General features: G+C 44.9%; 1 protein-coding gene across 4 annotated transcripts in view; it reads left to right on the top strand.

The window, feature by feature from the left end:
• The window catches only part of NRAP (nebulin related anchoring protein), a 76,725-nt gene that overhangs the window by 45,225 nt on the left and 7,708 nt on the right, over positions 1 to 23,792 (top strand). For all 4 annotated transcript variants that reach the window (XM_015456707.3, XM_005566467.4, XM_015456705.3 and 1 more), the window contains 12 exons: positions 2,471 to 2,569; positions 4,208 to 4,312; positions 5,080 to 5,187; positions 5,729 to 5,842; positions 7,593 to 7,790; positions 9,457 to 9,561; positions 11,722 to 11,820; positions 14,003 to 14,107; positions 14,416 to 14,523; positions 15,369 to 15,680; positions 21,943 to 22,047; positions 22,831 to 22,929. In XM_015456707.3, the coding sequence (XP_015312193.3) occupies positions 2,471 to 2,569; positions 4,208 to 4,312; positions 5,080 to 5,187; positions 5,729 to 5,842; positions 7,593 to 7,790; positions 9,457 to 9,561; positions 11,722 to 11,820; positions 14,003 to 14,107; positions 14,416 to 14,523; positions 15,369 to 15,680; positions 21,943 to 22,047; positions 22,831 to 22,929 (1,557 nt within the window). The remainder of the gene's footprint in view (positions 1 to 2,470; positions 2,570 to 4,207; positions 4,313 to 5,079; positions 5,188 to 5,728; positions 5,843 to 7,592; positions 7,791 to 9,456; positions 9,562 to 11,721; positions 11,821 to 14,002; positions 14,108 to 14,415; positions 14,524 to 15,368; positions 15,681 to 21,942; positions 22,048 to 22,830; positions 22,930 to 23,792) is intronic.

The raw sequence follows: 23,792 nt of genomic DNA, 5'->3' as shown, positions 1-23,792 counted from the left end.
TTGTTGTGGGGTTATCCTGTGCCCTGCAAGATGTTTAGCAGGACGTCCTACAAGGATGCCAGTAGTGCCCTCTGTGGCAACCAAAAATGGATCAAGATATTGCTGAATGCCCCCCAGGGAGCAGAATTGTCCCTGTTGGAGCGGCACAGGACGAAGCTCCCAGGAGGCTGGACACCATCAGACCATTCACACCCATGCTCTTTATGTTTGCTTGTGGGGAGACTTGATCAGAAGACAAGTGAGCATTTGCCTAGTTGTCTTCAGAGTAACCTGGTCTTTCTAGACTTTTCTGGGAGGGAAGGGGACCATAATGGCCATAGTCCCACAGGATGTTAGCTTTGGCAATGAGCCTCCTGGAATTTTTTTTTTTTTTTTTTTTTTTTTTTTTTTGAGGAGAAAGCTTTCTTTCTGAACCTATAGTTAAAATAGAAAGACACCCTTGTTGGTTTTTCAAACACACCCATCCAGCATTAGTATTTTCCCATGGAACGTCATTCTCACTACCTGGCACACTGTAGAGTTGACTTCAAAAAGTGGCCTTATGTTGATTGGCCTGATTTTTAGGGACCTTGGTCAACACTCAAGGCTCAGAAGACCCTGGGAACTCCATGGGAATAGCACTGCTCTAATTTGTTCATTCTAGTTCAGTAGAGGCCCTCTGGGAGGATGAATGTGAAGAACTTGTAGGAATAAACATTTAGGTTTGAAGATTCATGATCCCAAACTCTCAATATTGGGCTCACTCACAAAAGGAAATGAAGACTAAAGACCATATTTGCATAATTTAGACTTCAAGATGATTTCCTTCATGTGTCCAAATCTGGCAGCCAAGGGATCTTCAGGGGACCATGTATCCCACAGCTGTTAGTTAGTCGCCTCATTGTGCATACTTTCTCAACAAATTTGCTTATCCTCTTTGATGGGCTTATCGCATGCTAGTCCTCAAACTTTAATAAGTAAATCAAGATATCTTTCAGCAACTTTCCCCCCCATCTCATGTCAGGCTGTCACATTTACAAGTTAGTGTCGAATTGGGCCACCTTGTTCTTCTTCTTCTTCTTTTTTTTTTTTTTTTTGAGACGAGTCTTGTTCTGTTAACCAAGCTGGAGTGCAGTGGAGCGACCTTGGCTCACTGCAGCCTCCGCCTCCCGGGTTCAAGCGATTCTCCTGCCTCAGCCTCTTGAGTAGCTGAGATTACAGGCGCCCACCACCACACCCAGCTAATTCTTATATTTTTAGTAGAGACGGGGTTTCACCATGTTGCCCAGGCTGGTCTTGAACTCCTGATTTCAGGTGATTCACCCTCCTCAGCCTCCCAAAGTGCTGGGATTACAGGCATGAGCCACTGCGTCCAGCCTGGGCCACCTCCTTAACTTCCAGAGAGAATGCCTGGCACTGTTGAAAGAGCCACAAATTCTCACGCACACCTATGCTCCAAAGCAGAGGTCAGAAAGCCTTTTCTGTGAAGGACCAGATAGTAAACAGTTTTGGCTTTGTAGGTCATATGGCCTCTGTCACAACTAGCTGGAAAATGGCCGTAGGCAACATGTAAGTGAATAAGCGTGGCCATGTTCCAATAAAACTTTATTTGCAGAAACAGGTGGTGAGCTCGATTTAGCTGTCTATTGATCTGTGTCGTCTTAAGACAACCCAATATACAAAAATCCAACCAGATAAAGGAGAGTGTGTTTAAGACAATTATTCTGTTTTGGAAAGCATAAACTCTGTGATCTCATTAAAGTCATAATGGTTTCAGTCTCCTAGAAAAGTACTTTGATTTTTAAAAAAGAAATTAATTTAAACAGATTTTCAGAATACTTCAAAATTGGGTATCTAGGTCTTTGCCAGCATTTTTGTGATTTTTTTTGTTTTTTTGCTTCAGTGTCCTTCAAACTATGTGACGACTCTTTTCAATAATGGCATCCTTTTTCTTGTTACTGTAATATTTTGAAGAATTATTTCCTATGTTAACTGAACTAGGCTCTAACGTGACTGGACGGCATACACTCGGGGGCTGCTAAATGTGAGGGTTTTGACTGCGATAATGTCTGCCGGTGTTTTTTTGTGGAAGGAAAATAGAAAGCTTAAATGGATAAATGTAGCTCTGAATGCTCTTTCTTGCTTAGAAGACCCAAACTAAGATATGTAAACAACTGCGACAAAGTATTTGAAGCCTATAAAAAGAATCCTTTTCTAAGTGTGTATCCTACAGTCTTTTACTAGTATAATCTAATTTGGAGATGTTTTCTTTGCACCAGGTAGAAATACTTTAATGTTAATTGACACGAGGTTATTCTTAAATTGAAACAAATATTAACCTGAAGGCACCTAGGATATAAAGATGGAGGAAGCAGAATAATAATTATGTTCACAAATTCACTCTAATCTCAAGCAACCTATGATTTTCTCTTTCAAATGGCATGAAAGAGCAGCACAAAATTCACAGCTTTGATCTTTTTCTGCTCAACAGAAGAAGTACCGTCAGCATCCAGATGCTTTGAAGTTTACCAGTATTAAAGACACTCCGGAGATGGTCCAGGCCAGAATTAGTTATACCCAAGCAGTGGATGTAAGTGATAATGTATATACATTATGACTCTAAGAGTGGGCTCTTCTTTCAACACTGCGATTGAAGCGGAGGGGTTCTTGGGTTTTCTCCTTCTGTTGTCCTAAGGATGAAGGCGCTCCCTGTCCTTTGCAGAGGCTCCCTTAGTGGGGGTGCTTCCTCATTAGGATGCAAATGGGGGTGTTACTGCACTTAGAATGCCAAGTGGGGCTCCACCACCCCACTGCCCCAAGACGCTCGCCCTCCTTCCCATTTGCATGTCTCACCAATTTATTCGTGGTGAGGCCGTTTTCCCTTCTCCTTTCCTCTGAAAGTGTTGTTTTCAGAACTGGGTGAAATTCTTGGTAATTGGAATCCTGACGCTGTGCTTAGAGCTCTTTAGGACCCAAGGCCAGCAATTGTTGCTCTATGAATTTCCCAGAGACTTTGAACATGATTTGGGTCTGATTTATATACATTAGACTAACTTTCAAGCCATTTCCCCCTACTCCTTTAGGATGTGAAACCAAGATTTGACCCTTTTCCCTCTGTGGGAAAGGTTGGCTGGGGTGCAGGGTTGCAGGGTCGGCTGGAGACTAAAGTGAACGATGAGGTCCTGAAAAAAATCACTTTATGATGTAGATTAACCCTGTTTGGCTGATTCTACTAAGAGAAACCCATGGATCTTTGTGCAGGGCAAATCTGGCTTTTAAATACCTTTAAACCATTCAACTTTCCATGAGGAAAATTTACAAACCTTGAGGGTATAGGTTTCAAAATTCTCTTCCTTGTTTCCCAATTGAGCAAATGATTCTGGCTCCGCTTTATTTGACAGGCATTCTGAAACAGCCTGAGTGCCTGTTAGAATCTGGGATGGGATGATTTATAAGCTTATGGATTTAGGAATTTATAACTTCTTCATAATCAGCCCATCAGAATCAAACTGATTTCTGAGAAACACAGATGGTCAAACAAGAACTTCTGTATGAAGAAAAACAATACCTGTTTCTTCCTTACCCTAGCCAACTCTAGGGGGCACTGCTGTGATACGTAGAAACTTGGACACATCTGATAAGATTTGGGATGGAAAAGCCCTGTTTGGAAACTTTCTCTGGTGGCCGATGCCAACTGCGTGTGTCATTATTAACTACCAGGACATCCGAAGCTTGGGTCAGAGCTCTGGGAGAACGGAGTCCCAGACCCACCCAGGAGTCATGTCTTAGGGGAAGAATATTTGAGATGGAGGATCGGAGGAGGATTGAGATAGGGAGGAGAAAACCTCACCTGTACAAGAGCCATCTTCTTTCTCACCTTCTGTATCTTGATGCCCTCTCATAGCTGATAGTTAATCACCAAATTATTACTAGGTGTTAAGTAAACCTCGTTTTCTCATTTGACACCCATCTTAGCAGTTTACTGTGAGTGGGGCATTCACTGAGGGGAATGCTTCAGCTTGTCATGTTCTGAGCTAGGAAGCAGAGCTTGGAAATGACACGCATGCCACCATGCTAACTGTAAAATCTGGGTGGAGGCAGGGTGCCCGAGATCGTGTCTTTATGAGGAGGTGGCAGCTACTGCAGCTTGGTCTCTTGGAGCGTCACCTGGCTTGTGGCTGCGTGGAATGGGCTCTAGGTTTCATGCAAAACCTCCCTCCATCCACAGAGATTATACAGGGAACAAGGAGAAAACATAAAGCATCATTACACGCCAACTGCTGACCTCCCTGAAGTCCTGCTGGCCAAGCTGAATGCCATGAATATCAGTGAGGTGAGTCTGACCCAAGAGGCACGCGTTTTAATGACAGGAGAGCAGGGCTAGTCATGGGCAGGCACACAATGCCCTGTGCTCAGAAGCCCCTGAGCTAGTTTCATGTTCTGCCATCACCACCTTGAAATATGTGACATTTTTGAACAAGGGACTCCACATTTTCATCTGCATTGGGCCCTGCACACTACATAGCTGGTCCTGCAGAAGAGTCCCGCTCATTTGAAAGAATGATCTGGGAAAATTCTCTGCCTAGTTCAAAGAGCATTGGTTTGGAGGAGCTGGAAAGTGGGAACATCAGAATATAGCTGAGTATATCCAGTGGCTATACCAAGGGAAGACCTGGGGCTTAACTCCTCCTCTCCAAAATCTGTCAGCTCCCCTGCCCACCATTTCTGTTCTTTGATAGAGACGTCTGACTTTTCTTTATCTGACATAAAGCACTATGCATATGCAATCTCGTGCCTCCTTCTTCCAATCAAATTGCTGCTTAGAAAAATCTGTGTCTGTTTGACTCTAAAGCCTTTGCTTCCCCTCCCCTCTATGCCTCAACCTGTCCCCGCTCAACCGCATCCCCTGCCCACCTCCAATGGTGGGCACAAGGCAGGATCCAACTCATGTGGGTTTAGCTAAGCCACCATGATCTCTAATTCCAACTGGCCAGGGAGGGAGGGGACCCACCACCAACCAGATTCCCAGTTTGGTAAGGCAGAGTTTAGGAAACCACCAGGTCGCTTAAAGGTCTTTCCCTGTGCACATCTTCCCGACAGACGCGTTATAAGGAATCCTGGAGCAAACTTCGAGACGGTGGCTATAAACTGAGGTTGGATGCCCTTCCATTCCAAGCAGCAAAGGCTTCTGGTGAAATCATAAGTGATGTAAGCATTCACCCCATTCCTGTGACAATGTTCAACACTAACCGGTTTTCACTCCTTTTGCCCCTAACCCTTGCCTTCTTTTGCCTGTAGATAATTCCCTGTCCTCCCTGAACTGACTGTGTCAGGGCAATCAGGGAATGACCAATGAGAAAGAACATATCTTGCAACAAAAAAATTCCCCAGCCTGGGATACAAAGCCAAATGCTGGACTGTAAACATAGACCCTGGGCAGATGAAATGCACCCTTCACCAAGGTGTTCATAAAGAGAGTCCACGTGAAGAGATGGCTAACAATGCACCCACCTTCCTCCAGCGCGGGGCCGCCCACGTGCTAATGCGTCCTGCCATTTCACAGCCAAGCCCTTTAGTCATTGGGAGTCTTGCATATGAAAGAATAGCCCTTTTGACGACTCCCGCGCATTTTCTTTTAACTCACCCAGTCACTGTCAAAAGAACAAAACATTTCACCCAATGCCCACCTCTTCCATTCTGTGTCCCTTATCCCTGAGCTGTTCCTCTCTCGCGCTCTCTTTCCCTTTAGTACAAATACAAAGAGGCATTTGAGAAAATGAAAGGACAGATGCTTGGTTCCCGGAGCTTGGAAGATGATATCAGCCTTGCACATTCAGTGTATGCGACCTCACTGCAGAGTGATGTAAGTGGGGGGAGAGGCATCAGGGCTTTGGGCCCCCCACCTGACAGTGCTCACTGCACAGCAACCTAACCTCATTTGTCCTTCTGGATGTGGGTATTGGTTCTGTTACTAACTTGCTATGTGACATTGTTAGATCACTTGTCCCTCCAGGCTACAGCTTCCTCCTCTGTAAAAATGAGGTGCCGGACTGGTTGACCCCTTAGTTCCCTTCTGGGCTGGGCATTCTATGATTTTGACCAGTGGTCACTGGCCACTCGTCTGGATTTGACCCTGGGCTGGGTTTGGCCTCCAGGGGTGTTTCATTTGGTCTGCAGAGTGGATTAATTGCAAATTTTAAAAAATGGAAAATTTTATATAAAAGTGTTAGGCCTCTGGCCAGAAGCTGGACCTGGATTCCTTAAGGCTACAGTTGGTTGAAGTGGCTTCCTGACCAACAGCTCCATTTAGAAGGGATCCGTGCAGTAGGCGAGGCAGCCACCCTCCTCTTCACTTTCTGCTTTACTCCTTTATGCTACCGACCTGTCCCCTGTAGGCGTCTGAGTTTGCAATGACCCTGTCATTGTGGGTTATGACCCTCTGGAGACTGGCAAATGTGTGGTAGGCGCTGTCTCCTTGCACATATGTGAGTTGGCTAACATTGGTGATGAAATCTGTATCCAGCATGTTACAGAGGGCTAAGTGCTTTTATATACAGTGTCTCAGTTAACTGTCAGACTATCTCTAGGAACTCCATCTTGTTATTCTTCCTTATTTTCTCATAGGGAAGTAGAAACTCTGAGTGATTCAGTCTCTTGTCCAAGGTCAGCTAGATAGGGGCAGAGCCAAGCCGTGGAGCCAGCTCTACCTCTCATGGTCTTTCCACAACTTCACATGTTCTCTGCCATTTTGTATTCTGCCTCAGTTTCCCCATTCATAACATTTTTTCCTTTCCATCCTGAGTTGCTGACCTAAGAATATGAGGTTGGATATGAATTGTCCTTGGCATTATGCTAGGGGTGAGGACAGAATGAATGGAAGTGGGGGTAGCAGGTCAGGGAGGGGTGGCCAGAGCAATGAAAGACAATGGAAGGAAAAAGGAGGATGAGGAAGAGATGGTGATTCTGCATCTGATTATTTCCAGAGTGAGTTTCCCAGACCTTTAAACACAGCTCCTCCAAGGACTATAGTGGAACCTATGGTTTGGAATGGGTCTTCCCCTCCTTCTCCCAGAATGTGTGTTGGGTTTTTGGGAACGCCTATCCCTAAGGACTGACTCTCCAAGCATCTCCCCACTGTTCCCGGCTCCCACGTTGATGAGGAAAATCACTGAATGCTTTGAAGAAGCTCTTCCTTAGCTAGTGTGAGAGGAGAATCCCTCATGCCTGAACTTGAGTGGATGATGGGAGAAAATATGGTGGGCAGGGAGCGATGCATCTTCTTGCCTCTGAAAAATAGAAAGATCTAAAATTTGAGCAAGGGAATCACTGACATTATTTACTGTTACTTGAACTTTTGTATGTTCCCCAAATGAGGGAACCGTGGGCTGTCTTCATCCAGATCAATGACCTCCAGGAGCTGGGGGTAGTAAGTGTCAGGGCCTAGAGACAAGTCCTGCTTATTAGGCCAGTCTCTGCAAGAAAGGAGCACTGCCCCTGCCAAGAACTTCCCCTGGGCTTACCTCCGGACAATTGCATTGCAGTTGCCCTCCCTGATGGTCCCGTTGCAAATAGTGGCTTTGAAATAGCCGCTGTTGCTCTGTCTACCCCTCTAGGTGAATTACAAGAAAGGCTTTGAACACTCAAAGGCGCAGTTCCATCTGCCGTTGGACATGGCTGCCCTGGTGCATGCCAAGAAGGCTCAGACCCTGGCCAGCGACCAGGACTACAAACATCCACTGCCCCAGTACACTTCCTTGGCAGAAGACCTGAGGCTGAGCTGTGCCAAGAAAGCTCACAAATTGCAGAGCGAGGTAAGGAGACCTGGCCTCTTTCTCGGGGGCCCTTCTTCTCTCAGGCCCTCAAGGCAGTGACCTCCAAGCTCCTGTTGGCTCAGTGAAATCTCTATAAATGAGAAATCCTAAACCCAAGTCGTATTTTGAAACCCAGTCTGACAGTTCCTGCACAGCCCTTAAGCACAGTTACGCAAATCTAATCATAACCACCCTTTATTATTTTTTGCTGCACTCTAAGCATTGTTTTATGGATTATCTCACAGTCAGCCCATATCATTAGTTTATCCTTATTTTACAGAGAAATTACAGTGAAATGCAGAGAAGTTAAATATCTTGCCCAAGATCACACAGCTATAGTGAGAAAGGGAGTGCTGGGATTTGAACTTGAGGTTCGAATGACAAAGATGCCCTCCAGGTTCATGGTTGTGCATGTTTAAGACTTGCCAATGATATTGCCTCTGGCCTCAAGTTGCAGGAAGGATTCCTCTTGATGCTTCATGCATTCCTGTGCCACCCACCTTCTGAGGAGGGCTAAGATCTGTTGGGAGAGGCTACTCAGAACCTGTCAGGACTGATGCACTTCAGGGAGAGGAGAGGGAAATCAGGGCCCTGGAGACCCTCCCTGGGAGCCTTTGAGGAGTCTTTGTACTCCTCTGACATGCATTTCTCACTCCTGATGCCCAATTTCTGAAGCAGACAGGCCCAGGAGGGTCAGGAGGCATTGGAGACTTCCTCACTCCCAAGGAGAGCCAGAATGTTCTCCCCAACCGGCATCCACATCCTGTTCTCTACTTATTCCCCAGTTTGCTAGGTTTCCATGCTATGAAATTTGCAGGTAATGGGCCTGCTTAGGAAAGGAAAACTCCGCATCAAATCTCTTTCCTGGTTTGGCAGTGCCTGCGATCTGAGCGGCACTCAGATCTGGGTGTCTGTCGTCTGTTTGGATTTTATGCCTGTGTACAGCATTTACTGAATGACATAAACTGTCAGGAAACTGAGAGCAGCTGTAGGAACGAGGGAGCTGCCACGCTTATCTCGGGGGCCCGTTTGTCACTTGAGCGGAGCCCTCGCTTGCCCAGCCTCTGGTTGTGATAGCGATTGGAAGGCAGCACGCCCAGGGGGCACCTCACTGGCTGAAGGGGAGTGAATCTGGGGACTCTTTAAACTGTCAGCCCAAATCACTCAGGTATACACACTGGCCCCCACCCACAGGAACTCAGGCAGGCCTTTGCCAGATTCTTTTGGATTTATTTATTAGTTCTTTCTTAACCCATGATTAATTAATGCCATCCGCTGCTGCTAGATTTTGTTTTAGAAGACCTGTTAGACCATTTCCACATTTGCCCCAAGACAACTGACTTTCTAACCACAATCCGCTTCAGTGTTTATTTTTTGATAGCCCACATTAAAATAAAAATCTGTCTTGCTTCCCTGGAACAGCTACAATGAGACAAGTGACAGCAGAATTATTTTCTTCTGACCTACATTGCTTCCCCGCTAGTGAGCATTTACCAAGAAGCATTTGTGTGTTGGCTGAGTTTAATATATCCGGAGGGACGGGTTCAACCTTGAGTTCTAATTATGACGCTGTCAGATGCTGTGTCCTGAGACCTCTGGTTTTGCTTTGCTTCCTTGTTCAGAGAGCTTGGCTTTTCTGATTCTTTGTATTTATTACTCCTTCTAGAATTTGTACCGGTCGGACCTGAACTTTATGCGAGGCGTTGCCTGTGTCATTCCAGGCACGTTAGAGATTGAAGGGAGGAAGAAAGCATCGGAACTCATCAGTGAGGTAACTGTGGATGCTGGTGTTGAGTGTCCAGGGCATATTTCCATAGCAGGGGACAATCAGTTAGTTTCTTTCTTTTCCTTTCTTTCTTTCTTTCTTTCTTTCTTTCTTTCTTTCTTTCTTTCTTTCTTTCTTTCTTTCTTTCTTTCTTTCTTTCTTTCTCTCTCTCTCTTTCCTTCCTTCCTTCCTTCCTTCCTTCCTTCCTTCCTTCCTTCCTTCCTTCCTTCCTTCCTTCCTTCCCTTCCTTCCCTTCCTTCCTTCTCTCTCTCTCTCTCTCTCTCTCTTTCTTTCTTTCTTTCTTTGAGATGGAGTCTCGCTCTGTCACCCAGGCTGGAGTACAGTGGCATGATCTCAGCTCACTGCAACCTCCATCTCCTGGGTTCAAGCGATTCTCCTGCCTCAGCCTCCTGGGTAGGAGTGCTACCTACCCGATTACAGGTGAGTGCCACCATGCCTTGCTAATTTTTATATTTTTAGTAGAGATGGGGTTTCACCATGTTAGCCAGGCTGGTCTCAAACTCCTGACCTCAAGTGATCCGCCCATTGTGGCCTCCCAAAGTTTGGGGATTACAGGCGTAAGCCACTGCGTCCAGCCAATCAGTTTGTTTCTTACCACTAAAGCCAGTTGGATGTTAAACTTTTAGCAGCAGTGACTCACTGCCTAACCCCTGGGCTGGCCTTTTTTTCTTTTTTTCTTACTGGATTCTCCCTTCAGACTGCATGCCGTTTAAGACAGCTTTGAGGATATGGAGTCGGTTCCTCTATTAACATACAAGGATTATTCACTGGCCCATGAGATATTCTTTCCCTGTGTCCCTTTGAAGAGTGGCCCTGTGGTACAGTGCAAACAAAGCAGGCTTTGGAGACCAACAGAGAGAGATTGACATTCCAGGCCAGCACTGATTTGCTGTGTGACCTCAAGCCAGTGACCTACCCCTCTCTGAGCCTCCACTTCTTAATTAGTCTAATGGGTATACTCAGACCCCTCTCTTAATTTTTGTGAGGATTAGCACTAATCTAAGCACTGTGCTTTTCTGGCAGCTGTATATGTACAAGCTTGAAATGGTGATAATTTCTTGTTAAAAATACAGAAGTCTTAGAATTCTAAGCTTTCTGATTTCCTGGGGAATCTTGCTCACCCCTGGGAGGGTGACTGGACTTTTATTCATGGTAGATGCAGGGACAAGAGGGGATAATGGACGGTACTGGAAGTAAAAGGTGTTCGGCAGTCAGCCTGAGTACTCAGATAAGCTTATATTTTGCCTACTAGGGAAGTTTAGATTTAACCTCATGCTTTGCTTTTCCAGTGAAATCTCTAAAGCAAGTGGTCTCTGTACCTCATGGTGCATCAGAACCAAAAAACCTTAAGAAATGCGGAGACCTGGGCCCCACTGACTAATTTACTGAATCCCAGTCTCTCAGGGTGGGGTGTAGGCACACCTATTTTTAAATTTTATTTATTTTTATTTATTTTTTAGTTTATTTATTTATTTGTTTGTTTGTTTGTTTGTTTGTTTAAAGACAGTCTTACTCTATCACCCAGGCTGGAGTACAATGGTGCGATCTCAGCCCACTGAAACCTCCGCCTTCCAGGTTCAAGTAATTCTCATGCCTCAGCCTCCCAAGTAACTGGAATTACAGATGTGCACCACCATGCCCAGCTAACTTTTGTATTTTTTAGTAGAGACAGGGTTTCGCCATGTTGGCCAGGACGGTCTCGAACTCCTGACCTTAGGGGATCCCACCACCTTGGCCTCCTAAAGTGCTGGGATTACAGGCATGAGCCACTACACCCAGCATGTCTGTTTTTTTTTTAAGCTGCAGTTTGTGGTATGCCATCAAGGCGGAGGAGCACTGGGTCTCTGTCCAGCAAAGATCTGGAACAAACCACAAATTTAAATAGTCAAGTTCACATTCATGGCAAAGAACTAAATCTCCCTTTCCCATTTAGAAGGGTCTGATTCAGTCCATCCTGTCCTCCCCCTGCTTCCTCATCCCAGTGAGTTTTGCGGTCACAAAGGCAGGTGACAACCTGATTCTGGAGTGATAGACTTGCAACCTTTGCAAAATGAGGCTTTATGGCTAATGCTTAAAGAACTGGTTCTGCTTCTGGTTTTTATCCCTTATGGAGTTGTCTTCTTCCCTTCTTATGTGTGAATTCAGAGTAAATATCGGCAGCATCCCCACTCATTGAAGTACACAGCTGTGACAGACACTCCCAACCTCCTTCATGCGAAGTTCAGCAACCAGATAACGAATGAGGTAAAATCTCCCGATGGCTTTGGAATGGTCTTTTAAAAAACTGCTAGATTGTTAAAAACACATGTGAATGTGTATGGGGTGAGAAAGAGCATGGGTGTTTATGTGGAGGTTTGGAAAGAAAAGAATGTCATTATATGGAGCCTAAACATTTTCCAGAGGAAATGAAAGCCCAGTTGGGAATCTGGGATCGTCTGTAGTCTCACTTTCCAAGTGCAATCCCAGACCAGCTACATTAGCATTCCCTGGGAGCATACTGGCAAGGCACAACCTCAGATCTACTGACTCCAAATGGTCATTTGACAGGATCATAAGATGATTCTTTGGCACATGAAGGTCTGAGAAGTACTGGTCTATAATTCATTTGTTCTGTCTAGGCAAATATTAGTTAACCAATTTTACATTGTCAATCTGATGTGGGAGGATTTGTGGTTATCCAAGGACAGTTATATTGTAAGATGTTTGTCAGGCTTCTCAATTCTCTACCTTCTCCTCTTCTCACTCACCATTTACCCAATTTACACTTTCATGTATCCAGCAGAGGATAGGTGCAAAGGAGGGAATCTCATTCCGTAAAATGATCATTCCAGCCTCATTGATTCTACTTATTCATAGTGGCTCTCTTACAGGCTCAAAATAGGTGAGCTTGGCAGAGAATTACATTTTGAACCACCTTTAGGTTTTAGGATTCTCCTTCTCACTGTATCTTTAGTTTTTAAGATTCTCCTTCTGACTCTAACTTCTAGAAGTCAGCTGAGATTTGGTTATTTACACTATTAGTTCCTACTTATTCCAACTGAAAAGTAAGAAATGGCAGCTTGGGATAAGGGATGGAATTCATGATCTTTTAGAGTGGTAGTATCACTTTTAAATTCCTTTTTAATCTTTTCTGCCTACTTTATGAGCTTTGTGCTGTGGGATAACAATGCCTTCTCTCCTGGCCTCTGGCCTTAGCGAACTCGGCAACCATAGACTGATTTCTTTTTCTCTTTTTCTTTTTCTTTTCTTTTCTTTCTTTCTTTCTTTTTTTTTTTTTTTTTTTTTTTTTTTTTTTTTTTTTTTTTGAGACGGAGTTTCGCTCTTTCACCCAGGATGGAGTGCAGTGGTGGTATCTCGGCTTGCTGCAACCTCTGCCTTCCGGGTTCAAGCGATTTTCCTGCCTCAGCCTCCTGAGTAGCTGGGATTACAGGCTCCTGCCACCATGCCTGGCTAATTTTTGTTTGTTTGTTTGTTTGTTTGTTTGTTTGAGACAGAGTCTCGCTCTGTCACCCAGGTTGGAGTGCAGTGGCACGATCTCCGCTCACTGCAACCTCTGCCTCTTGGGTTCAAGCAATTCTCCTGCCTCAGACTCCCAAGCAGCTGGGATTACAGATGCCTGCCACCACGCCAGGCTAATTTTGTATTTTAGTACAGATGGGGTTTCTCCATCTTGGTCAGGCTGGTCTCAAACTCCCGAACTCAGGTGATTCGTCCACCTCGGCCTCCCAAAGTGCTGGGATTACAGGTGTGAGCCACTGCGCCCGGCCCTAAGTTTTGTATTTTTAGTAGAGACGAGGTTTCACCATGTTGGCCAGGCTGGTCTTGAACTCCTGACCTCGTGATCCACCGGCCTCAGCCACCCAAAGTACTGAGATTATAGGCATCAGACACCGTGCCCGGCTCACAGACCCATTTCTAATCACAAGAATGGATGTTTTTGTACAAGATGAGGCCATCCAGGGCAGCATTGGTGTGATTCACCAGCGGAAAGGATCCTGGGGCTTTAGTAAAGGGTATAGGCAAGGGTTTGGAGACGTCCCTTCCACCTCCCTTCTCCTAAATTCCCCAGGTCTTTGTATGACCTTTATGTTGTGTCCTCAAGGACAAAGTCTACAATATAAAGAACCTCGGGAGTATTCTTAAATTTATTTTTCTTTCATTGGCCTATTATTCAGCAAAGCACATGCCATTCCTTACATATTCCTTTTACATCACTCGACTTGACTCATGAAAGATTGTCTTTATTGAAATAAACATCTTCCCCAAGACTGGAGATGTATCCATGACACAATGAATGTTTTTTTGCTATCGTGTTTCCTCAACTGCCATTGAGGGACTTCCAGCACTGCAGAAATGCACAGCACTTATCTCTTGCATTATTATTATTATTATTATTATTATTATTATTATTATTATTTTTGCCCAGCGCCTGTATAAAGCAGCTGGAGAGGATGCAAGACACCAGTATACAATGACCCTGGGTCTGCCCGAGTTCATCCGAGCAAAAACGAATGCAGCCAACCTGAGTGACGTAAGTTGTTTTGTTGCTTAAGTTCAAGCATGCTCCAAAGCCATGTATGTCTGCATCAGTAAAGTGACCCAACACTGACCTTTCTGGCCTTCACAGAAGCTTTTTAAAATGTGTAGCTTAGATGCCCTTGTTAAATATACCTTCTCACAAATGTGAGTCCGTGAGTGTACCCAGGGTGTGTACTAATGAGATTTGCTGCACAAAACAGAAATCGATTCTAGAACACCATGCTATAAATGAAAGGAGTGGCCTTTGCTCGTTGATTCATGTAATTTTTTAAAAAAGATTTATACGTGTTCCCACTTTAGGCAAAATACAAAGAGTCTTGGCATAATCTTCGTGCTCAAGGCTACAAGCTGACAATAGAAGCGCTCCCCTTCCAGGCTGCCCGGGCCTCTGGAGACATAGCCAGTGATGTGAGTTGAATGATATGACCTTCCATCTTACCTAATTTCTGTTAACTTCGTGTAAAACAATGTCTACAGCTGATTTTCCTGAATTAAAGCAAATCTATAACCATGCGAGACAGGATGTCACCTGCAGAATATATTAGTTATGAATGAGATTCTTTGACTGAGGGGGAAAAGAAAGGCTCTGTTAATCAGAAGCTAAATTCAGGCAAAGGTCTCTAGCAGGAAGGATATGATGATTTATTTCTAATTGCAACATCTAGGCTACGATCCCCTTGTAATGCACGAACTGCCTGTCTTCTAACTCCACCCAGATTCAGAACGAGAACTCTCGATAGAAATTGCAGTACAGCCGGAACGCGTCTCCCTCTTGGCTCTCTGTAGTTTCACGCATTGGTGTTAGGATTTGATGGCTGTGTTTCAGCCACTCTGTTGATAACATCCATAGCTTTGGGACATGAAGGTGACTTTCTCTTTCCCACAAACAAATCATAGAAAAATGTGGACTTCAAATAAATGGATCCTGTCTTTTGGGTTTAATGTTTTGCCAAGTGCAAATGGATAAAGCACAAGTTTCTCTTTCACCCTTTTTGATAAATTCCTTTTGGCCATAGGACATGTAAGGGGAGTGAAGCCCTTCCTTTGGTTCTGAGGATCTGATTTTAATTAGATAGGAAGAATGGAGCGATGTTTTAATTGTCCATCCCCCAGGGAGGAAGGCACGCTCTCAGGCCAACCCTACTGTGGTTTTTCTTATAATCATCACCTCCTAGTGTAAGAACAAGTGATTTTTCTAGAGTCTGCAATAAAAATGCACAGATAGAATTTGACCGGCCGGCCCTTTCTTGCAGTTTCTCTACAGACATGACTTTGTGAAGGAGCGAGGGAAACTCATAGGGCCCCAGAGTGTAAGTGACGACCCCCGAATCCAGCACTGCCGGCGCATGGGCCAGCTGCAGAGCGAGCTTCAGTACAGGAGGGGGGCGACCAGCAGCCAAGCCCAGTTCCATCTGCCCATGGACATGGTGCACCTGGTCCACGCCAGGAAGGCCCAGGCTCTGGCCAGCAACCACGACTACAGGACACAGTGTCACGAGTTCACAGCACTGCCTGAGGACCTGAAGATGGCCTGGGCCAAGAAAGCCCACGCCCTGCAGAGTGAGGTAGGGGTGGCCTTGTGAAATGCAAACCAGCCCCCGGCCTTTCTCCTTTCACCAAACCTGGGTGTCAATCTCTGCTTCTTCCTTAGTCTTTTGGGCTCTCCTGCCCCTGTCTGCCTTCCCCAAACGACGATTTGCTGGGTCTATGTCATTTAGGTTGGAATCATTTGTTGACTCATTCAACAACTCTTTATGGAGGGCTAGGCACGGTGGCTCATGCCTGTAATCCCAACACTTTGGGAGGCCGAGCCAGGTGGATCATGAGGTCAGGAGTTCGAGACTAGCCTGACCAACATGGTGAAACCCCATCTCTATTAAAAATACAAAAATTAGCCAGGCATGGTGGCATGAGCCTGTAGTCCCAGCTACTTGGGAGGCTGAGGCAGGAGAATCACTTGAACCCAGGAGGCAGAGGTTGCTGTGAGCCGAGATCGTGCCACTGCACCTCAGCCTGGGTGACAGAGCAAGACTTCATCTCAGGAAAAAAAAAAAAAACCTTTATTGAGCACATTCTGTATACTAGCCACCATTCTAAGCCCTAAGAGTGCAGCAGTTAGCAAAAGAGTCAAAAAATTCCTGTGCTCATGAAACTCCTGTTATGCTAGAGGGAGATAGGCCATGGTAAATGCATGAAATATGTAATATGTCAATGGTTATACATGCTATGGAGACATACAGAGCAGGGAAGTGGGGCAGGAGGCATGAGTGTGTGTGTTTGTGTGTGCACACGTGTACGCGTGTACCATTTAAAATAGGACATTAGGGTAGCTCTCATTGAAAAGCTGATATTTGAGCAAAAGCCTTAAGGAAAAGATAGAAGGGGATAGGGAACTCCGGGCAAACTGAATAGCAAGTTCAAAGGCCAAGGACTTGAGTAGGAGCAGCCTTGGCCTGTTTGAGGCTGAAGTGAAGGAGCAGCCTTGGCCTGTTTGAAGCCAAGTGAGTGGGGATGGAGTCACAGGGTCTGAGCAGGGCCTGGGCTCTGCGGAGCAAGGATGATATGGTAAGACTGATAAGGATGATATGGTAAGACTGAGCAAGGATGATATGGTAACCACTGCCGACTCTCACTGACTGCTAGCCTTTGCTTTTAAACTTGCAAAAGCAGTCTGACGTGGGGACAGCTGCTACTCCTGTTTTAGGGATGAGGTCATGTGGGAAGTGCCGAGGGAGAGTGGGCTCCAGAACCCATTCTTAACCATCGTGCTCTCTTGCGGGGAGCTCAGAGCAGAGAGTCATGTCCTCACAGCACGGGCATAGACCCTGAGGCTACCTGAGCAGGGGCACCAGGCGGGCTGGTAGAGAGTGCTGGCCCCTCCCACATCATGGTGCAAGATTCTGGAGTCAGACTTCTGAGATTCCAACCATAGCTCCCCCACTACTGGCTGGGTGACCTTGGACAAGTTCATGCCTTCTCCAAGCCACAGACATGGTAACGATGGCATGGGACATGACAATAATGACAATGGGACTGCGTTGCAGTGTGGCAGGCACTGCGCCTCACATCCTCTCTCTAGGCCCACAGCATCCCTAGGAAGAATGTGCTCTCATTTTAGAACATAACCAGCCATCTGTGTCGGGGTTTCTCAACGTCTGCACCTTTGACGATTTTGCAGGTTAATTGTTTGTTTTAGGGGCCTGACCTGTGCATTTCAGGATATTCAGTAACATCCGTGGTCTTTATCCTCTAGGCGCCCATATCACCCCACCCCCCCGGTGTGACAACAAATGCCTCTAAATCTTGCCAAACAAATGTCCCTGAGAGAAGAAGTTATCCCCCATTGAGAATCTGGTTCTCAGTGGAGAACTGGTCTATATGAAACAATTAGGATGACACCTGATCCATGGAAGCATTAGAATAAGTATTAGCTGTTTGAATACGTTCCTTATGCTAAGACCCTCAATTCTGGTTGCCTTCAGGGCAATGACTACTGCTAGATTAATTGTAGATAGCAATAAGTGGGGTATTCTAAACACATAATCAATTATTATTAATTGCAGTAATGATTTCATGAATTTAATTATCATTGCATTATTAATCACAGTTTGCTGGAATTGAAATATCATGTCATTCGCCATCAAGCAGAGTGTAGAGTAGGGTGCATTCATCTGGGTCCCACATGGGGGATTTAGTTACTAAAGTGCCAGCCCAAGTTCCACTTACAAAGTTCTTCCATTTCCTAAGCAATCCTGAGGGCCCCCAAAACAGCTCATAGCATGACTCTCTGGTGCCCAACAAGGGACCCTCTTGTCAATGGCCTATTTCTTGAGAGAACAGAAGCTTTCTGGGACAGAACAGGCCCCCAAGGAAGGTAAGGAGGCCACCTGGGAGAGGTATGAGAGGTAGAGCTGGAAGTCAGAGGATGTGTGTGGGAAGTCCAGCTGTCACTGTGTGTCCATGAGCAGTCACTGCTCTTTCTAGGCCTCCATCTCTCCATCAGAAAAGCAAAGAGGGGCTGGGTGTGGTGGCTCACACTTGTAATTCCAGCACTTTGGGAGGCCAGGGCAAGTGAATTGCTTGAGTTCAGAAGTTCGAGACCAGCCTGGGCAACGTGATGAAACCCTGTCTCTACAAAAAATTAGCTGGGTGTGGTGGTGCACACCTGTAGTCCCAGCTACTTGGGAGGCTGAAGTGGGAGGATGACTTGAGCCCAGGAGGCAGAGGTTGTGGTGAGCCATGATCGTGCTACTGCACTTCAGCCTGGGTGACAGAAAACCAGAGACCCTGTCTCAAAAAAATAAAAAGAAAGAAAAAAAGAAAGTAAAAGAAAAGCAAAGAGGTTTGATTTGATCCATGATCTTAGACTTTGGGATTCATGGGAAAAATGGCTTTTAAATGGTGAGATCCACATAATGTCAAATTTTATTTTACTAACTGAGGAAGAAGGAAAAAAACAAACGCTACCTTAAGCTACCATTTATATCACTGTTATTTCTGAAAAGAAAGGACATTTTCACACTAAAAAAAGAAAGTAGAGAGAGCATAATCTAAAAAGGAGAATCCCTCCCATGAAATTGTAGTTGACCATCTTACGCTGACATTTTAAAGGCAGGGTACGTATTACATTTTTAAATGCTAAGATGTTACTGCTTAAATTTTAAATGACCATATTATGCTGTACGCGTTGTTTTTAAGCTGCAAATTGGTTAATGAGGGAGTCTGGGTTCGAAGAAGCTGTGAACAGGAGTCCCGGAAATGTTCAGCTGGTTCTGAGGCTTCAGCTTGATTGCAGCCATTATCAAAACTCCAGTTTCACGTGGTTCTATTACACAGAAAAGGGAACAAGTGCTAAATAGGTGTTATCTCAAGGGAGCAGCCCCAGCCTTCAACTGCTTCTCCTGACCTTGCCCTCCCCAGGTCAGAAAGAAAGCTTTGGGTAGGGCCAGACGGGACCCAGAGATGCTGAGCTCCTCATGGCTGTGGTTCATTCCCGTGTCTTGCCCAGTTTGGACCAGCCCGGCCCAGTCTTGCTTGACTCAGAAATTCACCTGAGGTGCATGCCTGGTCCAGGCAAGGTGCATCATAGGCAGGTGCTGATTCCATCACCTCTTCCGTGCTTCTCAAGTCTGCTGTTGCCTGCTCCCTTCATGGTCTCAGACCAGGCTGCTGGGAGTCCGGAAAGGCACGTGCTCGAAATGTCACGGAGACAGTCCCAACCTCTCTGCTTACAGCTATGTGACCTAAGGTAGACTCCTTAAGCTCTCGGGACTCAGTTTCTCCCTCAGAAATAACAACAACAGCAATAACTAAAATGTATGTAACGCTTACCCTGGGCTAGACATTGGCGTAAGCATTTTGTGTAAACTATCTCATTTAATATCTAGGTGGGTACCAGTATGACTCCTCTCTTTACGGGACGTGGCAATAAGGCACCAATAATCTAAGTAGCTTACCCAAGGCCACAGCTGGTAGGAAAATGACTTCCTCAAGACTGTACAGCTAGGACAAGGCACAGTGAAGCTTCCAGCTCTTGCCTCTTAACTCCTGGTTCAGTCTCTTTGGCTTCCCCAGATGGCTGGATTCTGAACCCAGGTGCTCTGTGTCTGTCCTCTTAACCACTACTGGTGTGACTTACCCACAGTACAGCAGCTGGTGGCTCTGCTGAGAGTCTGAAGAATCATTTGACAACCAAAATGTTTCTGTGAATGAGAATAACTGTTCCTTAGGCTGGGCATGGTGGTTCACACCTATAATCCCACACTTGGGAAGCTGAGACAGGAAGATTGCTTGAGTCCAGGAGTTATAGAACAGCTTGGGCAACATAAGGAGACTCCATCTCTACAAAAATAGAAAATAAAAAAAATTAGCCAGGTGTGGTGGTTTACATCATTCCTTCTGCATTAGAACTCGGGGACTAAAAGCTACAGCTTGAGCATTTGCAACACAGTGCTCCAAAATGGGGGTGCCGGGTAACCCCATGTGTGAATCAGAAGAAGGCTTCTAGACCTTAACATGTAAGAGGGGAAAAAAGTGAGGCTGCCATTTGGGGAAGCCAGATTCAGCTGTGCAGCTTTGAAAGGTCCCTCATTATCTTATAATCCTTCTTCGAAACCATCTTTGGGTAGCAGATTCTTCTTGACTCCCCTCCCCTTGCCCCCTCTTTTATCATGAAGTCTGGGGCAGGTGTGTTGTTTTTAGGATCTGCGTGAATAGTCAAAGCTGGGCTGGGAGCTGAGATATCAATAGACAATCCATTTATAAGCGAGTTGGAGGCACAGTCAGATCTTTGGGGAACCTGCATCTTGCTTTCTGACTTACCTGGGATCGTACTGTTCAGCTCAACAAAAGGCAAGTTGAAAGAGCGCTCCCCACTTCATCTCGTTTATGAAAGGAGCAAGGCCCGGCTGTGAAGAGGCCCTGTAGGATTATTCTCTCCAACTTAGAAATTTATCCAATTTTCTCTGTTCTTTATCAGAGTGCAAGGCAAAAGCTTTGCCGGTGTAGACTGAAAGATCGTGGTATAAAAAGCAATCTTACTGACATGGGGTTTCGAAACCTGCTCCTGAGCCTGAGTGATGTCTCCCTTCACCAGTTGGAAGGCACAGTCGAATTTGCACAGGGGCATTAACCAGCAGACAGTAGATCAGAAACGGACCCTCTTTGAGGCCAGCTGTGAGGAACGCTGTGAATCCTGAAATGAAAGAGAACTAAAAAGGCCGAGAGGCTGATTTCTGGAGTGATATTTTGCGTTACAGCAGAGCTTATGTCTAAATTAGAGAAACGCCATCAACTTCGTTTAGATCCAAATTTTAGATTTTCTTAGAGAGGCTTTTTCCACCTTTAAAAAATGCCTAATTTCCATAAAGAGAAGAGAAGAAGAGAAGCATTCAGGCGACTGTCTCGTTGTAGGCAATGGTGGGGCAGATCAAGGAATAGTAATGAGATTCAACATTTGGGAAGGTTACCAATCAGACCCACTGTCTTAAAGCACCATTTATTATTTCCTCCCAGGACCAATGCTGTAGCCTAACCTTCCGAGCTCTTAAAATGAGGAAAGAAAATAAGGCTTAGCCCATTTTTGGAATATAAACAAATCATAATGAGTAACAGTAGGAGGAGGTGGTAAACTGAGGCATGAAGAGGTTAAAATGATGTACTCACTATTAGCTTGTGGCATGTAAGTTTGTTTCCGTTTTTAAAGTCCTGCTATAATTGACTTCTTTCCCCCTCCACTACCATTATCACAAGAACAAAAATCTAACTTAAAGAGTGGCTCTTAGCCCTGAGTACTAGCAGGTGTTTTTATGAGAACAGAGGGGTTGTTATGAACTTTGAGTATCACAGAGAGAAACTGAGTCACATTTTGGTTAAAGTGATTTGCTCCCAGTCATAGGAGGTTGAACCCAGAGTTCAAAGCCTGAACAGTGTGCAGAATGTTTCTATTTAGGCAGGCAGGTAATGGCCTCACTGGCAGAATGAAACAAAATAATCCCAGCTAGTGCTTAGATATGAGCATATATCTATATATCTCAGCTCTTTCTTTATGCGATCATCCACATAGGTGGTTACTCTCTGCTTTAAATCCTGCCAGTTCACTGGTGGGACCTTCTTGTATCTCGTATGTGATGCATTAATTAATTCCTGGCAGAATGTACAAATTCAAACGGTTTGACTTGACAACATGCAGAATGTACTCCCAGTGAAGATGTTGAAATGTTGTGATGAAGCATTATTACAAATGTTATTACAAATCAAGGATCTTCTTGAAATGCTGTGGTAGTCTTAGGCACTCTCCTGATAAAGCCCACGATTTTCTCCCTGCAGTTGCGCTACAAGTCAGACCTGGTCGGCATGAAGGGCATAGGGTGGCTGGCGCTGAGATCCCCACAGATAGAGAGTGCAAAGAAGGCTGGAGAACTCATCAGCGAGGTACCATCAACCTCTCCCCACCACAAGTGACAAGGGCAAGCTAGCATTTCCTTTTGAAGAAGGAATCTGTTCATGGAGTGGAGATCCTAAAGGGCCTCATGGCCACTGGACTCCCAGTATTTTTGGAGGACCATGTGCAACCAAATCCCAAGACAGAATGAGGTTTCCCTCCAAATGAATTCACTGCTGAGGAACTGAAGGCATGATGTATTAGAAAGTTCTCAATAAATACATTACGTACAATTGTCATCTAAACTGGCCCATTCTTTGTATTGAGAGGAGGAGGAATTTGCCACCCATCTACTGAGTTGACTCAGTGTTCAGAGGTTTTCTGATTTCTGATAGTGTTAAAATTTGCCCAGGAATAGTTACATTAACTGAACTCCTTACCATGCTAACAGCCTGGGGATCCCTGCCCTGGAATTCCCTCGAAGGTGACACTGCCTTCTTCAGTTTCTGAATAACAGAATGTATTTGGACAGGGTCCAAGCAGGGCCACATTGATGCTGAATACTGCCCTTTACTGAATTCCTTTATTGTAGGGAGCCATAGGATTTTGTGGCCTCTCTCTTCAAGAGAGTAAATATCTGTAAAATGTTCCTTACACAGAGGCAGCTGAATCTTTTTATACTTTTGATTGTTAGGTACCTACCAAGAAAAGAGGCTTGTTTTCCAACAATATGATTGGCATGTTAGGTACTGAGAAGGTGGAGTGAAGCTGCATCCTGAAAAATGCATGATGTTTGACTGTGTTTCATGAGAATCTTTGTCTTTCTCTTATAGACCAAGTACCGTAAAAAACCAGACAGTATCAAGTTCACCACAGTGGTTGACTCCCCAGACCTGGTTCATGCCAAGAACAGCTATATACACTGCAATGAGGTAGGTCCCTTCTTGTCATTCATCCCGGGCATGCAGTGTAGCACTGCTGCTCAGTGGTCTGGGTCTAAGAACACAGGCTCTGGACAGATGGGGGTGCACACTTCCTTTCTACTACCTGGATGATCTGAACAGATGGGCGTGCAAACCTTTCTATTACCTGGATGTTCTTGGGCCAGTTACTGAATCCCTTCTAACCTTGTTTCCTTTATTTAAAGGAGGTTGGGGTTGCGGGGAGGATAATAATAGCAACCATTTTATAAGATTAAATGAATTAAATGAGGATTAAATAAAGGCACAGAAAGCTTTTAGCAAGTACATGGAACACAGTAAGTTCTCAATAAGTGCTCCTTGTCGTGGTTTGATTTGTAATCACAATGATAATAATGCCAAGTATTAGTGATGATCCCTTGCCAAACACTCGATCAGATACATGTTGCTTGTTGATAGATGGCGGTGGAATTAAAAGATTAATATAACCCAGTTAGGAAAAAAAAAAAAGGAACAGCTGTATTTAAAGCTTCTTTCTGCTTTTACTCTCTGTATAATTTAGCCCTATTTCCTCATTCCTGTCTTTATGTCAAGGAATAGGAGGTTAATGTTTTTCCCCTGAAATTGTTAAGGGATTCAGTTCTACATGCAAAGTGACAGAGCTGCTCTATTTCACAGACAGCCCGACTGCTGTAGTGACCGGTTCATATTTGTAAAGCCTGAGTTAAATTTGGGAATTGATCAGAATATTACAGTTTCACCTTTAAAAATACATAAGACTCAAACACTTCCTGAAATTGTTTGTAATTCTTAAATCACTGCTTTAAAAATAAAAACCAGATAAATCTTGGAGTTTTAAAATTGTGCCTTCCTGT

The sequence above is a fragment of the Macaca fascicularis genome, chromosome 9 (assembly GCF_037993035.2).
Source record: "Macaca fascicularis isolate 582-1 chromosome 9, T2T-MFA8v1.1".
Lineage (NCBI taxonomy): Eukaryota > Metazoa > Chordata > Mammalia > Primates > Cercopithecidae > Macaca > Macaca fascicularis.
The sequence above is the reverse complement of the archived record's forward strand: the minus strand, read 5'-3'. Positions and strand labels throughout refer to the sequence as shown.